Source organism: Cervus canadensis, chromosome 7 (genome assembly GCF_019320065.1).
Source record: "Cervus canadensis isolate Bull #8, Minnesota chromosome 7, ASM1932006v1, whole genome shotgun sequence".
In the NCBI taxonomy this organism is placed as follows: domain Eukaryota; kingdom Metazoa; phylum Chordata; class Mammalia; order Artiodactyla; family Cervidae; genus Cervus; species Cervus canadensis.
In genome coordinates this window covers 15875599-15891416 of record NC_057392.1, presented here as the reverse complement: position 1 = coordinate 15891416, position 15818 = coordinate 15875599, and the positions used below count along the sequence as shown (strand labels likewise).

The 15818-nt window shown below is 41.7% G+C and overlaps 1 protein-coding gene across 6 annotated transcripts in view; it reads right to left on the bottom strand.

Annotated features, from left to right (window-relative positions):
* Window positions 1-15818, bottom strand: part of CPNE4 (copine 4) — a 676149-nt gene that overhangs the window by 152620 nt on the left and 507711 nt on the right. For all 6 annotated transcript variants that reach the window (XM_043474409.1, XM_043474407.1, XM_043474408.1 and 3 more), the window contains exons 6-7: window positions 3453-3536; window positions 445-534 (exon numbers count right to left, since the gene is read on the bottom strand). In XM_043474409.1, the coding sequence (XP_043330344.1) occupies window positions 445-534; window positions 3453-3536 (174 nt within the window). The remainder of the gene's footprint in view (window positions 1-444; window positions 535-3452; window positions 3537-15818) is intronic.

Genomic DNA, 15818 nt, shown 5'->3' with positions numbered 1-15818 from the left:
TGGAGTGGGTTGCCATTGCCTTTCTCCAGAAGAGCCTCTTAGATGAACTCAGCTTGCCAATGCACAGAACCATAAGCTAAATAAATGGCTATAGTTTTAAATATTAAATTTTGGAGTAGTATTTTATGCAGCAGTAGATAACTGACAACAACAGTATTTGTGTTTATAATAACTCCTAATTAGTCCTTGAACTTATTGCCACATTTCTCTCTGAGAAGCCATGGGATTTGCCTCTCAACCTAACACCACTGGGATTTATCTCTTATTATCTCAGGAGCCTCATAGGCTCTAGCAGAAGGAAACCCCTTGTTTTTTTCCATCAAGAAGCTAAGAGATCTAGGTAAAAGCTACAGAAAATTTTGAGTCTGCCCACATTCACTTGAGGAGAAACAGGAGGATTAAATATGTAAAACTGCATTTCTTAGACATAGACAGATTTCTGACCTTCAGCCGGCGGTCGGGATCTCCACTGCATAGAGAGTTTACAGATACTTTGAATGATTTCCAGGCTGGGCTTAAGTTATTCATCACAACCTGAGGAAAAAAGAAAGGAGTGGTGGGTAGGAGAGGAAATGCTTGACAATTTCACTTTCAACATAAAAACTACTTGAGAAGCATTGAAAGCTTGAGAAGCTTATGAAACGGACAATTGTCTGCAACAGGTGCCTTAATGAAAACTTGAAGTAGTAAACCTTTGACAGGTGCTCACTAAGTGAACATTATGGGCAGAACTCCTGTGATCACTAGCCTCGATGCTGTTTTATGAATAATAACAATAATATTGTACAGTATGTGGGTGTTGGAGATGACCCCTTCTGTATCAAAAGAGGGTGGGATTAAGGAGATGGGCTGCCTCTGCCTCTGCCTCTGGTAAAGGATCCCCTGTTCTGTAGCTCAGTGCTATGGCATAAATTCCCTTCTACTGAGGTCAGCATACATAAAGCCTATAGGTGGGAAATTCTATTGCTGAAGTTGAGTGATCTTTGGTGACCCATGACCTTGGTTAGATCAGATTGCAAGTCAGAAGAAAAATCCTAGGAGTATGCTTGGAAGGCATGAAGATAGATCTTCAGAATTTCAGGATCACAAACTAAGACTATAACAGAGTGTAATCCTTTTAAAAGCAGTTTACTGATCATGAACTTGGTTAAATCCTGCCTGAGGGTCCATTTGAGTCAAGTCTTATTCTGCCATCAAATGATTCAAATAATTCATTTTGGTTTAGAATGTGTGAGTATTTGCTCTGTATCTAGGATTGTACTGTATGCTCTGGGGGCGGGTCCCAAAGTGTGATTCTTGGAACTTCAGGAACTTGTTAAATACAAATTCCTAGATTTCAACCAGATATACTGACAGAAACTCCCTAGGTGGGTCATTAGGCGATCCTGATGCATGATATTTGAGAACCACTGTTCCAGGGGACATACAAATGAAGTTAAATGGAATTCTGTCATATTGATTTCTCTTCATAAGAACTTTTTAGTTAGCAGAAATCTTAGTATTGTAAAAAAAATTAATTCTCTATTCAACATAATTATTTTATAAGTGATTCCCTCTTCTTCTGAATTCCTTAATATAATGATGAATTATTGAGTATACTGCAGGCTCATTATTAAATTTCCTGTAGTGCATTAAAGAGTAGAAAAATAATGTTCCTGTGTGACTTTGCTTTTTGTTCTCATTCCTTGAATGATCCAAGTGATAGTGAGAAGAAAAGTTAGATTTAATTTAACCAAAATTATTTTGGTTAAATCTCTCACCTTTATAGAAATATTAAGAGTGAAGATGTTTCATTGCAACAGTTATGTAAAGCTCAATAGAAAATAAAAATTTCTACTAGAAATTTCCTCTGAAATTAAAATCTGTATGTGTGTGTGTACACATGTGCTTACCCAGGGAGAATAGTATTGCCTGGTTATTTTCTATCTATTGAGTAAGAAAGAGGAAAAAGCAATGTTATGTTGATTGATTCATTGGAAACTTTACAATCACATTTCTGTGAGACTCCAGGAGCCCCTCACAATGGGGTATGGGGAAGTGTTAGAGACTCTGGGAACAGGGGAACTTACCAGAACTAAAACTGAGAGGACGGCTGCTGTCAGGAGAGAAGAAGTCCAATATGATGCCACCCCTCTTCCTTCTCCCCGTACATTCAAGTCCCCATGCACTGGCTGGGCAAAGGCATGAATGGCTACCACTTCTGATTCTCTCCAACATTTAGTTACTTCTTCTGCAAGAACTTTGTTCCATCAAAGGAACCTTTATGTGGGGAAAATGTTCTACTTGGTGGTGGTGATGAGGTGCCCCTCAGGGTAACCATCCAAGTTGCATTTGAAACTATTCCCTAGGGAATAGTTTGTGACTGTCCAAAGAGTCACACTGTACTATTACAGGCACTGGACATACTATCTATATTCAACTCCATTCATGTATTCATTCTTTTATTAAATGCTAACCATGTACCAAATGACATTCACAGACTAGCCTGTCCAAGATTATTCGGTTTTTGCTTACCTTATATATGACATGAAATGTCCCCCTAATGCTATGTGCAACTCTACCACTTCAGGAAAAAGGAACTGGATTTCCGGTGTGAGGTGTGGGAACACAGCGCCCGCTATAACCCTGTAGGGGACATGACAGTCCCTTCCTGCTCTGCCCTTCCCTGCAAGCACAACAGTTCTCTCAGCTCCAAGCCATCTCTCCTTGCCAAGGCGCGTCTCACCCCAACAAGTCTCTCTCTTGAACTAGCTTATACGTAAAATACAACACAAAGTGGAGTCTAGGGTTGGTTGTGAAGTGGGTGTGTGGTCACGGGCAGTGGTGGGTGGGACACTGAAGGGTGAGGTTCACAGACATGTGGAGAGAAGGTGGGAGTATGCGAGGGAGATGCAGCCAGATCAAGTGCCTGCTGACACAGGGCAGCTCTTCACATGCAGACCTGACATCAATACTGGGTGTGGACTTCCCCAGGGAGGCTGACTGGCTTCTCAAATTACAGCAAAGCTCAGGGTCAAACACACATAATTCAAACCTTAGCTCTGCCTCTTGCTCACTGTGAGAACTGGAAGGTGAATTAACCTTCTCAAAGTTCAGCTTCTTCATCGGTAATATGGGGTAATAATAACCATGTCAGGGCATAGTTGTGAGATGTAAATAAAATGATGTATACAAAATCACTTGGCAGATTGCTTGGCACCTAGTCACGCTCCTTAAATGTTAACTAGGATTCATATTTTTATTATTAATAAGTTGCTGGCTTTCTGTATTAAAGGTCAGTAGTGGAGAATATGGGTGAGAAAGGGTCTCCTCTTATAACACCCACATTCAGAAGAAAGAGAGGACTGGGAAGACTGCAGGTCTTGGGGGAGAGCTACAGACATTAAGAAAGGTAAGGTCAGTGTATCATCTTAAGGAAATGAGATGGCAAAACTGAAGATGGCACTTCTCACCTCAGTTCGGTGCACAAGTTGCTGAGTTGCATCATCATTCATTCGAAAAATTTCCAGAAATGGGTCAGATTTACTGAAGAAATCCTAAAACAGATAAGCAAAAATGAGTTCTTTTCTCTCCCCCTTGCACAAACACATTCGATAGAGTCCTGGATAAAATACCCCTGAATTTGACCCTTCCTTGCTTTTGTCTTCATTATCTTTGGCTAGAAGGAGCTGAATGTGAACCCCCAAGTTCTTTCAGAAGAAAGGACTTGGTTGATTGAAGTCCCAAGCAGTCTTCAAAGATCAGCTCAAATGCCAGTTCTCTAAGAAGCAGTGTATCTGCTGTCTTAAACAGGTTCGTCCTAGTTATTGTAAAGCCTGTGTCTGATGTGTGAAACAGAGCATTTCTTGCCATAGTAAACAAGGATGTCACAGTCATCAGCTATTCTGAGCCTTCAAATTTAATTTCTAGGCCCGGAGGGCACCGAGGAAGAGCAATGCCTCCAATCTGGCAGCCATTAAGCTGCTGCCACAAGCTGCCCCCACTCCCTATGGTGAATGAGGAACTAAGGATGTGAAAAATCAAGTTGCAGGATGCTGGCCCCAATAGCTGAGATGCATATTAAAGAAATGATTGCATTAAGTACAGACTCTTGCATCTTCCTATACATAGAAAAGCACTAAATTTCTTAACTCAAAAGATCTAAAGAAATATTTCCTTAATAAATTATAAGGAAATAATTTTCCTTAATTAACAATAATCTTCTTTGTTCAGACTACCTGCCCCTTGTGGCAAATTTCTTTATAACCTGACTCCCCATCCCGCCTGCCTCCATGAAACAGATGGAGAGACCCTCCATCTCTCAGGGTCATGTGAGATGCTGTCTCCCAGGCTTGAAATCCTAAAAATTCCCACAAAATAAAACATAACTCTCAAATTTAAGGTTTTGGCTATTTTTTAAGTTGACAATGACTACAGACACTGTGGGTCTGTTATTATCTGTTTCTCTGTTCTGCCTCTTGTTATGCCTGTTAATTTTTATTAAATACTAGACAGTTCAGTTCAGCCACTCAGTCATGTCTGACTCTTTCTGATTCCATGGACTGTGGCACACCAGGCTTCCCTTCCCATCACCAACTCCCAGAGATTACTAAAACTTATGTCCATCAAGTTGGTGATGTCATCCAACCATCTCATCCTCTTTCGTTCCCTTCTCCTGCCTTCAACCTTTCCCAGCATCAGGGTCTTTTCCAAGGAATCAGTTCTTTTCATCAGGTGGCCAAATGATTGGAGATTCAGCTTCAAGACCAGTCCTTCCAATGCATATTCAGGGCTGATTTCCTTTAGGATTGACTAGTTCGATCTCCTTGCAGTCCAAGGGACTCTCAAGAGTCTTCTCCAAAACCACAGTTCAAAAGCATCAGTTCTTCAGTGCTCAACTTTCTTTATAGTCCAACTCTCACATCCATACATGACTACTGGAAAAACCATAGCTTTGACTATATGGACATTTGTTGGCAAAGTAATGCCTCTGCTTTTTAATATGCTGTCTAGGTTGGTCAGCTTTTCTTCCAAGGAGCAAGTATGTTTTAATCTCATGGCTGTAGTCACCATCTGCAGTGATTTTGGAGCCCCCAAAAATAAAGTCTCTCACTTTTCCATTGTTTCCCCATCTATTTGCATGAAGTGATGGGACCAGATGCAGTGATCTTAGTTTTCTGAATGTTAGGCTTTAAGCCAGCTTTTTTACCCTCCTCTTTCACTTTCATCAAGAGGCTCTTTAGTTCTTTGCTTTCTGCCATAAGGGTGGTATCATCTGCATATCTGAGATTATTGATATTTCTCCCAGCAATCTTCATTCCAGCTTGTGCTTCATCCATCCTAGTGTTTCTCATGATGTACTCTGCATATAAGTTAAATAAGCAGGGTGACAATATACAGCCTTGACGTACTCCTTTCCCTATTTGGAACCAGCCTGTTGTTCCATGTCCAGTTCTAACTATTGCTTCCTGATCTGCATACAGATTTCTCAAGAGGCAGGTCAGGTGGTCTGGTATTCCCATCTCTTTCAGAATTTTCCAGTTTATTGTGATCCATATAGTCATAGGCTTTGGCATAGTCAAAAGCAGAAATAGATGTTTTTCTGGAACTCTCTCGCTTTTTCGATGATCCAGTGGATGTTGGCAATTTGACCTCTGGTTCTGCCTTTTCTAAAACCAGCTTGAACATCTGGAAGTTCATGGTTCGTGTATTGTTGAAGCCTGGCTTGGAGAATTTTGAGCATTACTTTACTAGCGTGTGAGATGAGTGCAACTGTGCGGTAGCTTGAACATTCTTTGGCATTGCCTTTCTTTGGGGTTGGAATGAAAACTGACCTTTTCCAGTCTGGCCACTGCTGAGTTTTCCAAATTTGCTGGCATACTGAGTGTGGCACTTTCACAGCATCATCTTTTAAGATTTGAAATAGCTCAGCTGGAATTCTATCACCTCCAGTAGCTTTGTTCATAGTGATGCTTCCTGAGGCCCACTTGACTTCACATTCCAGGATGTCTGGTTCTAGGTGAGTGATCACAGCATCATGGTTATCTGAGTCATGTAGATCTTTTTTGCATTGTTCTTCTGTGTATTCTTGCCACCTCTTCTAAATATCTTCTGCTTCTGTTAGGTAGACATCGTGTAATACTAGATACCATATAAAACACTTATAAAGGTTTAGAGTTTAGCTCTAATAAGCAGTTAGAATGGGGGCAGTCACCTGATTCCAATTAGGATTGAGTTCTTTAGAGGTTGGTTTTTTCGAAAGTCTTTAGAAGTCTGATGTAGTTCTGATTTCTTTATTCCTTAGGTATAGTCCTTTAAGACTGTCATTCAAAAACTCACTGTTTATGAGGGATGTTTCTCCTTGAAAAACCATCAATACTCATTTTTGTTTGTGAGACTCTCTGAAAGACTGTTTATTTCTGTTATTTCTTTTTTTCTCTTTTACTTAAAAAAATTCTTAAATTGGAGGATAATTGCTTTACAATGTTGTACTGATTTCTGCCATAAAACAATGTGAATCAGCCATAAGTATATATATGTATATGTACATGAGTATATGTATATGTATATAAGTATATATATGTATATATATATATATACACACACACATATATATTCCCCTCCCTCTTGAGCCTTCCTTCTACCCCTCCTCCATCCCACCCCTCTAGGTCATCACAAAGCACCAGGCTGGGCTCCCTGTGTTATAAAGAGGTTTCCCACTAGCTGTTTTATACATGGTAGTGTATATGTCAATGATACTCTCTCAATTCACCCTACCCTATCCTTCCCCACACTGTGTCCACAAGTCTGTCTGTTTTCTATGTCTGTGTTTCTATTCCTTCCCTGCAAATAGGTTCATCTGTACCATTTTCTAGATTTCATGTACATGTGTTATTTGTTTTTCTATTTTTTAAAAAACATGATATTCGTTTTTCTCTTTCTGATGTACTTCACTCTGTATAACAGGCTCTAGGCCATAATCTCTTGGCTCCACAGTTCTTGGTTCAGTTTCTCTCTAAGTTGCTATTTGCTAATTAGTGAATGCCCTGAGAGAGTAAGTCACTCCAACTGTTGGGCTGCTTCCCTCCTCTGAAGCCTCTACAAATAACCCAAGCTGTCCCTGTAACCCTGAGTTCCAGCTTTGCTTCCCCAACCCCATGAGACTATCAAAACCACGGCTCAGTTTCTTATTTCTTAGTAATTGTTTTCTGCTAGGCTTCCCAGGTTCTCCATCCCTAGGTTTTATGACTCAGCCTTATGGAATTGCCTTGAGTGGAAAATCTGCACAGACTATCTGAATCATCTCAATGGATTTCTCTTCTTCCCAGCTTCTCCACTCCTAAATCTTGACTGCCTTTAAAGACTCCCAAAGAGACATCCCTTGTATCTTGTTCAGTGTTTATAGTTGTTTTCAGTGGCAGAATAACATAAAACAAACAGGCATTTTAATACTGGAAGTAGCATACCTTTCTTTTAAGTTTGCTTTTTACCCTAATAGATTATAAACTCTTCAGAGAAGAGGAATTATGTCTTATTTTCCTTTATATTTCTACATTTTCCTTAGCATCTTCTATAGCATCTAGTTTTTAGTGGCAGACATATTTACTGGATATATGAATGAATACCTAGGTGAATGAATGAGTGACATGAACACTGTGTATATAACAGGAGGTTATCTGAGACGCAGCTTTAGTCATCACATTCTTACTATGTATTTCACCAGGTTATTCCCTGTCCCAGAAATCCAGGTGGCAGCAAAGTAGAATAAAGCCTACAGCCATCTTAGTCATTAGGTCAAAAAAATACTCTCATATACTGATCATGGAAACTTGTGCTTGATATTAAGATTCAAGGAAGGGTAAAAACTTTTCTCAGCCCTCCAACGTGTTATCTAGTTTGGTGCTGAGTATACACATAAACATCACCAAGGGTTAAGTATGAATGAATGAATGAACAGCAGAGAAGAGGGCAAGTTGACGGACTGTGACTATAAAATATGGTTTTGAGAAAAGGAAAACAAAGGATGTCACAGTCATCAGCAATTGCAGCCACCAGGGGTGGTGAGCTGGTGAACCCTGAGGGGACTCAGGAAGGTAAGAATACCAGCCATCTCGTAGCCATCAGACCGTAGCCACTCTCTGCAGTGAACCCTGAGGAAACTCAGGATGAGAAAACAGAGGATACTGGTCCCAGATAGCTGAGGTGCATATCAAAGAGATTATTTCAGTGAGCCCAGACTCCTTCATCTTCCCATACATAGAAAAGTATTTAGTTCCTTAACTTCGGATATCTGTTTTCTTTAATTAACAATAATCTTTTGATGTTAAGACTACCTGGACTTTGTAGAAAACTTCTATATACCTGGGCTTGAAGTCCTAAAAATTTTCACCAAATAAAACATAACTCTCAACTTTTAGGTTATGAATATTAAGTACACAGTTGTGAGGAGGATGTTTCTAGGGAGGGAATAGACTGACTGAAGGTGTAAAAGATAAAAGACACACCAAATAGCTAAATTATGCTGCAGCCTAAGGTTGTGCAGGGGAAGAGTTGGAGGCAATACTGGTGGAGCAGCTCCATGAGGTGGAGGACCTTACAGGTGCATCCCAACTGTTTGCATTAACCTGAGAGGCGGTGGGGAGCCACTGGAGGATTTTGAGCAGGGAAGTAATGTGATTGGCTCTATAGTGAAAACTTTGTAGGATACTTTAGAAAGAGGAGGGAGGTGGGGTTATCGGCCTTCCAACCCAACCAGGACCAAATGCCCAGAGTCTGGAAAATACCCTTCCTCTCTATTTTTGAAGGTGCCTGATTGACACTTGCTTTCATCAGTAAGTCTGCCCTGCAAACCATGTCTCTCCACAGAAACAGCTCCTGCCTCCTCCCAGACACATTTCTCTCTGATGGCTACCTCTTTGTGTAACTGAGCAGGATCCCATGGGGCCTTTCTGAGACAAACCCTTCCACCACATCCTCTGCTTTAGCTCCTCTCTGAAGTACCCAGATAACAGTATTGGATGCACATGTCCTGAGTTGTTCCACAGATGTGAAAACCTCCCACCCAACAGAAGACGTGAACTACAGAATGACCTTCAGCACGTAGCACCCAGGCCTCCTGGAACCCAAGGACTGATCATGTTAACCCCTATGACACCTTCCTGTTATCTCACCACCATCAACCAATCCGAGAATTCTGCATGAGCTGATTGCATACCTGGGACCCTCTTCCTTCACCTGGCATTTTAAAAATGCTTTGCTGAGGAAATTCCCTGGTGGTGCAGTGTGTGCAGTGGTTAGGGCTCCGGGTTTTCACTGTCAATGGTACGAGTTCAATTCCTGGTCAGGGGACTAAGATTCTACAAGCTAAGTGGTGTAGCCAAAAAAAAAAAAAAAAAAGGTTTTGTCAAACTTTAGAGCATAAGCCACCCATCTCTCCTTGTTTGGTCCTGAAAGAAATCTTTCTCTGCTCCAAACTCCAATGTTTTGCTTTGTCTGGCCTCACTGTGCAGGGACACACAAACATGCATCTGCTCAAGACATTCACCCCTCTAGTCTATTTGTGTTTCATCCCTTATGTTAAAGAACTGGAGCCCCCTCCCCACTTCCTAATATGGACACACTAGCATGTTCTGCATGCCCTTGGGGCCCTCCTCCAGGGGGGATAGACTGTTGGTCCCTAATATATTAGAGGAACTCTTATCAGTTATTTTGATTTTTCCTTTTATTGATCATTTTAAACTTTTTGCTATCACTATTTTAAAAAATAGAAAATATATATAAAAATAGAAACATATACCCAATGGGATATTACTCAGCCATTAAAAAGAATTCATTTGAATCAGTTCTAATGAGATGGATGAAACTGGAGCCCATTATACAGAGTGAAGTAAGCCAGAAAGATACCAATACAGTATACTAACTCATATATATGGAATTTAAAAAGATGGTAATGATAACCTTATATGCAAAACAGAAAAAGAGACACAGATGTACAGAACAGACTTTGGGACTCTGTGGGAGAAGGCGAGGGTGGGATGTTCTGAGAGAATAGCATTGAAACAAGTATACTATCAAGGGTGAAACAGATCACCAGCCCAGGTTGGATGCATGAGACAAGTGCTCAGGGCTGGTGCACTGGGAAGACCCAGAGGGATGGGACGGGGAGGGAGGTGGGAGGGGGGATCGGGATGGGGAACTCATGTAAATCCATGGCTGAATCATGTCAATGTATGGCCAAAACCACTACAATATTGTAAAGTAATTAGCCTCCAACTAATAAAAATAAATGAAAAGAAAAAAAAAATAGAAATATGAAAAAAATAGAAGAAAAAAAGGTCCATAATCTCATCCATAATACCACAACTATCAATAACAGTTTGATAATTTTTTCTAGAATCTACATATAATTTTCTTTTTTTTCTTATTAAAAAATACTTGTAACTGTACTCTATATACACTTTAGTATCTTATTTTTCCTAATGGAAGTATGTAGTAATTTTTTTAAACTTCATTTCATGTTCTTTTAAGATACTATTTAGGATTGGCATGGAATTGTCAGAAGGAGGTACTATAAATCAAGAAAAGAAAGATCAGATGCAATCTTCACCTTCAAGCAACTAAAAATCTAACGTGTAGTGCACTGTCTTTCAAATCCTGATTCCACCATATACAACTGGGATGATTTAGGACAGGATATTTAATTTTTTCACATCTCAGTTTTCTTATCCATTAATTGGAGAGGATAGCAGCCTTTCCTCGTAGCAATGCAGAAGCATTAGAGGACGTGATGCACATAAAGTTTTGAGTCCAGTGCCTGGCACATGATCAGCACTCAGAAAGCATTACTGCTATTTATTATTACCAATAAAAGATAGAATACATGAGGACACTTAGAAAAGCACTATACAAATATCAGGGATAATTACTATTAAGAATTTAGCAGTACTTCCATCTGATTTCTGGAAATAAAACTACTTATACGCAGCTCAAAAGCATCTCAAATGTACACTCAGAGATTCATAGTTAAAAACAACAAACCTGCATCTAATTGTATAGTTACTTGACCACAATCTGGAATTTTCAGCTTTCTTGTTTTGACCATCAGTATTAAGAAGGCCTTTAGGGCAGTTCAGTACAATGAAAATTAATGATAGAGGCATTTTACTAAAGTTTTGCTATAGTGAAATGTTCATAGTGAAATAACTTGGAGGCTATATGCCCTTCCTCTTTCAGTCCAATATGAAAGAAATTTAGTTAAGGGAGATGTCAGTCGAGGTTTGAAAGAGAAAAGTAAGCAGTGCACAGCCATGATGGTGATCATGAAAATAGAATATTGGAACTGGAAAAGACTGAATGATCTGGGGTCATATTCAGACACTGTGACTTCTCCACTTTGTGACTTCGGGAAAATGGTTTGGCCTCACTGTGCTTCATCTGTAGACTGGAAATAATAAGACCCTTTGTTTAGAATGTGGTTATGTTTTGGGAGTGATGCAGGCTGACGCCTGACACCTGGTATATGTAGATGCTCATGAATGAAAATTTGTATCACTAATGTAGGTGGATTAGTGTTCAGGCAGGCATATTTGAACATAGTTAAATCACAGCACAGCGTGACAGTTACCATTGCTATAGAACAGGGGTCAGCAAACTATGGCATATGGCTCAAATTCAGCCCACCGTTGTTTTGTAAATAAAGTTTTATTGGAACATTGTCATGCTCATTCACTCATGTATCGTCATGACTGAGCAATGAAGCACGGCACAGCACATGGCTGTTTTCATGCCGCAAAAGCAAAGACGCGTTGTTGGGACAGAGACCATACAATCTGCAAAGTCTAAACTATTCACCATCTGGTCCTCTATGGGAAAAGTTTGCCAACCTCTACTTTAGAGACATTTAGCTGCTTATATAGCACTCCATCAAACTAGCATCACGGCAACATTAAAAAATACAACATATAATGATCATGATTACAGATGTGAAGAGCACCAGTGCAAGAATCAGTTCTCACATACCAACAAGAATACTTTCTCAGGAAAGAGAGGGGAAAGAACACTTTGTCAGCTTGAATGCTCCAAAGTAATTCAATTCATATCGCTACTTGTTATATTAATCACCAACTAACTGCTAATGTAATGAGGAGTTTTAGGAGTTAAAAAGTCCATCTCTCCACTAAGTGAATTACATTAACATTATACTAAAACCATTATTTCCTGCAAACCTCACCTATTTTATGTGTGAATCTCATGAAGCCTACTGGATTTCTGTCTTGAGTAGATAGCTGCTGGTCTGGACAGCATTGGAAAGGACTTATCAGGCACTAGTGAGGGATCTCTGGCAGATAGCCTGCCGGGAAGAGCCCCAGAGGGGACCAGGTACCAGGAAGTGGGGAGTGAGGGAAGGTCCAGGCCAGAGGACCAGAGACAGAGGGGCTGCTGGGGGTGGGGGAGCAGTTGGGGCTCGGGGAACATTTGGGTGCCAGGAGCTGCTTAGGTGCCTTTGGGTGCCTGGAGCAGTGTGCCTGCTTGGCTGGGAGAGGGAGGGACACACTTCTCTTTCACTCACCCCAAGGACAGAGGCGCTGCTGGGGGAGGGGAAGCAGTTTGGGTGCAGGAGCCATTCAGGCACATTGGGAGCGGTTTGGGCGCCCTTGGGTGCCAAGAGCAGCATGCCTGCTCGGCCGGGATGGGGAGGGATCCTCAAGGGTTGGAGGAAGCCCATGGGGTTTCCCTTTCATTCCAACAGAAGGAGTGCAGGGCTGCTGGGGGATGGGAAGAGGTTTGGGCGCCAAGCTGGGAACGGTTTGGGTGCCTTTGGGCATCCAGAGCAGCGTGCCTGCTCGACTGGAGGAGGAGGGACCCCTGAGAGGGCTGGAGGATCCAGCGGGGAACCCTCCTGGGGTTCCCATTGCACTTGACCCCAGGGAGTCTTCTGGGGCCAGGGGTTGGGGTATCTGCCTTCTGGGGGCTCCTCTGCCCTCCGTGGCCCTCTCTACTCTCCCACTGAGCCATCTTCCCTTTGTTCTCTGGGGTGCCTTGCTTTTCAGGGATTCCCCACCCCCACTGCTTACCCCCAACACCTGTGGGTCATCTGCACGTGAGGAGTGGGGAGGCTCCTGTGGGGTTCCAGGAATAGGGAACTGCCTGGCAGACCCCTGCCCATGGGCCCTGGGAAGCTTCCTAAGGCCCCCAGGCTGACCTCTCTCTGCCCTTTGGGACCACTTCTGCCCTCCAGGGCCCATGTCATCTTCCAAGGACTTCTCCAGGCCTCCCTCTGCTCTCCACCTTCCAGTTTCCTACCCACTCTGGGAAACCCCTGGGGTTCCCCTCTACCCTTGAAGGCCCTCCCCCGTCTCTCAGGCACCGTCATCTCTCCAGGCTGAGCCCTCAGCCATACAGGACACCCCACACCACCCTCCAAAGTCCTTCTCTGTTCTCCATGTTCTTCCTCCCTCCAGGGTTCCTGTCCTCTGTGGGTCTCTCACCCCTCCAAGGGCCCTGACTGCCCTCTGGACCTGGCTCTCCACCATCCGGGACCCCCTTAAACCCTCTGGTTCCCTCCTCCTTCCAGGGGGCACCCCCTCCATCCTCCAGGGCCCCTCTCCCTCTGACCTCCCCTCTGCTTTCCAGGCTGAGCCCTCTGCCCTCTGGGGATCCATCTCCACTCTCTGGGGCCCCCTCTGTCCTTCAGGGCCACCGTCAAGGGCACACACTGCCCACATAGGGCCTGCAGGTGCAGGAGGGAGGGAAGACAGAATAGGGCCAGCATGGAAGGGGTCCCTACAGGTGTGGAGGAAAGGGGAATTCATCTGATGTTCCGCCACCCACTCAGCCCTGGGAGCCTCCTGGGACCTGGACCTTATCTTCTACTCCTCAAAGCCAAAGGCAATGCAGATGCCACCTCAGTTGCGAGGAGCCTGGGCCTCCCTCCACCCCCATCCAGGGCCTTTTCTGGAGGCTTGGGTCCTGAGTCAGGACCTTACCCTCATGTGACTCCCACCTCCACCTAAAAACTGCCACCCCTTAAGCCATTCCCCACCTAAGCCCCGCCCTTTACAGCCAAGGTTTTTTCTGCCTTTTGGTTTTCATTATCTTTACTATTTACCAGTGGAGCTTGGTTTTACTCTCCAGTAGTTGTTTCATATATATACTTATTTTTTCTACTATTTCTGTTTTCTAAACTTATTTTAGTACTTTTTAGTCTTTGTTATTATTCTGCCCCCTCTTATTTATACATACATACATACATATATATATATATATATATATATATATATATATATATATATTCCCCCCCCCCTTTTTTTTCTTCTCTCTCTTTACTAATGAAATACATTTTTACCTTTGGGAGTTGCTATATTTTGTTATTTTCTGCCCCGCCCCCACCTTTTTGGTAAAATTTTTTCCCTACAGCTCATGGCTGTGGGATCCCAGTTCATTGGCCAGAGATTAGGCCTGAGCCCCTGAGGTGGGAGCACTGAGTCTGAACTGCTGAAACAATAGAGAGTGTCAGGTCCCAGAGAATATTCATCAGAGTGAGGGATATCAGAGGCCTACATCTCAACACCAAGACCCAGATCTACCCAACTGCTTGCAAATTCCACTTCTGGAAACCTCAGGTCAAACAATTAGTGAGACAGGAACACAGTTCCACTCATCAAAAAGGAAAAATGAAATGACCAAAAAAAAAAAAAATATGTTACAGATGAACGAGTAAGGGAAAAAACTACAAGACCAAATAAATGAAGAGGAAATAGACAAGCTATCTGAAAAAGAATTTAGAGTAATGATAGTAAGGAATTTTCAAAATACTGAAAATAAAATGGAGAAAATGCAAGAGACATTTAAAACATTTAACAGAGACCTAGAAGAAATAAAGAATAAACAGTGATGAAGAACACATTCATTGAAATTAAAAATGCTCTATTGATAGCAGAGTAGCTGAGGCAGAACGGAGAAGTGAGCTGGAAGGTAGAATGACAGAAATAGCTGCCAAGGAGCAGTGTAAAGAAAAAAGAATGAAAAGAATTGAGGACAGTCTTAGAGACCTCTGGGACAATATTAAATGTACCAACACTCAAATTATAGGGGTCCCAGAAGAAGAGAAAAAGAAAGGGTATGAGAAAATATTTGAGGAGATTATTGTTGAAAACTTCCTTAACATGGAAAAGGAAATAGCCACCCAGATCCAGGAAGCCCAGAGAGTCCCATAAGGGATAAATCCAAAGAGAAGTACACCAAGACAATATTAATAAAACTAACAAAAAATAAACATAAGAAGCTACAAGTGAAAAGCAAAAAATAACATACAAAGGAATCCCTATAAGGCTAATAGTGAATTTTTCAACAGAAAATCTGCAGTCCAGAAGTGAGTGGCAGAATATATTTAAGCTCATTCTATGAGGCCAATATCACCATGATACCAAAACCAGACAAATATACCACACAAATATATATATGCCAATATCACTGATGAACATTGATGCAAAAATCTTCAACAAAATCCCAGCAAACAGAATCCAATAATGCATAAAAGGATTGTACACCATGGTTAAGTGGGATTTATCCAGAGATGCAAGAATTCTTCAATATGCATAAATCAATCAGTGTGATATATCATATCAACAAACTGAAAGATAAAAGTCATATGATCTTGATACATACAGGTAAATCTTTTGATAAAATTTAATGCCCATGTATGATAAAAAGCTCTCCAGAAAGTGGGCATAGAAGGAACCTACCTTAACATAATCAAGGCCATATACAACAAACCCAGAGCAAACACTATTCTCAATAATGAAAAACTGAAAGCATTTCCTCTAAGATCAGAAATAACA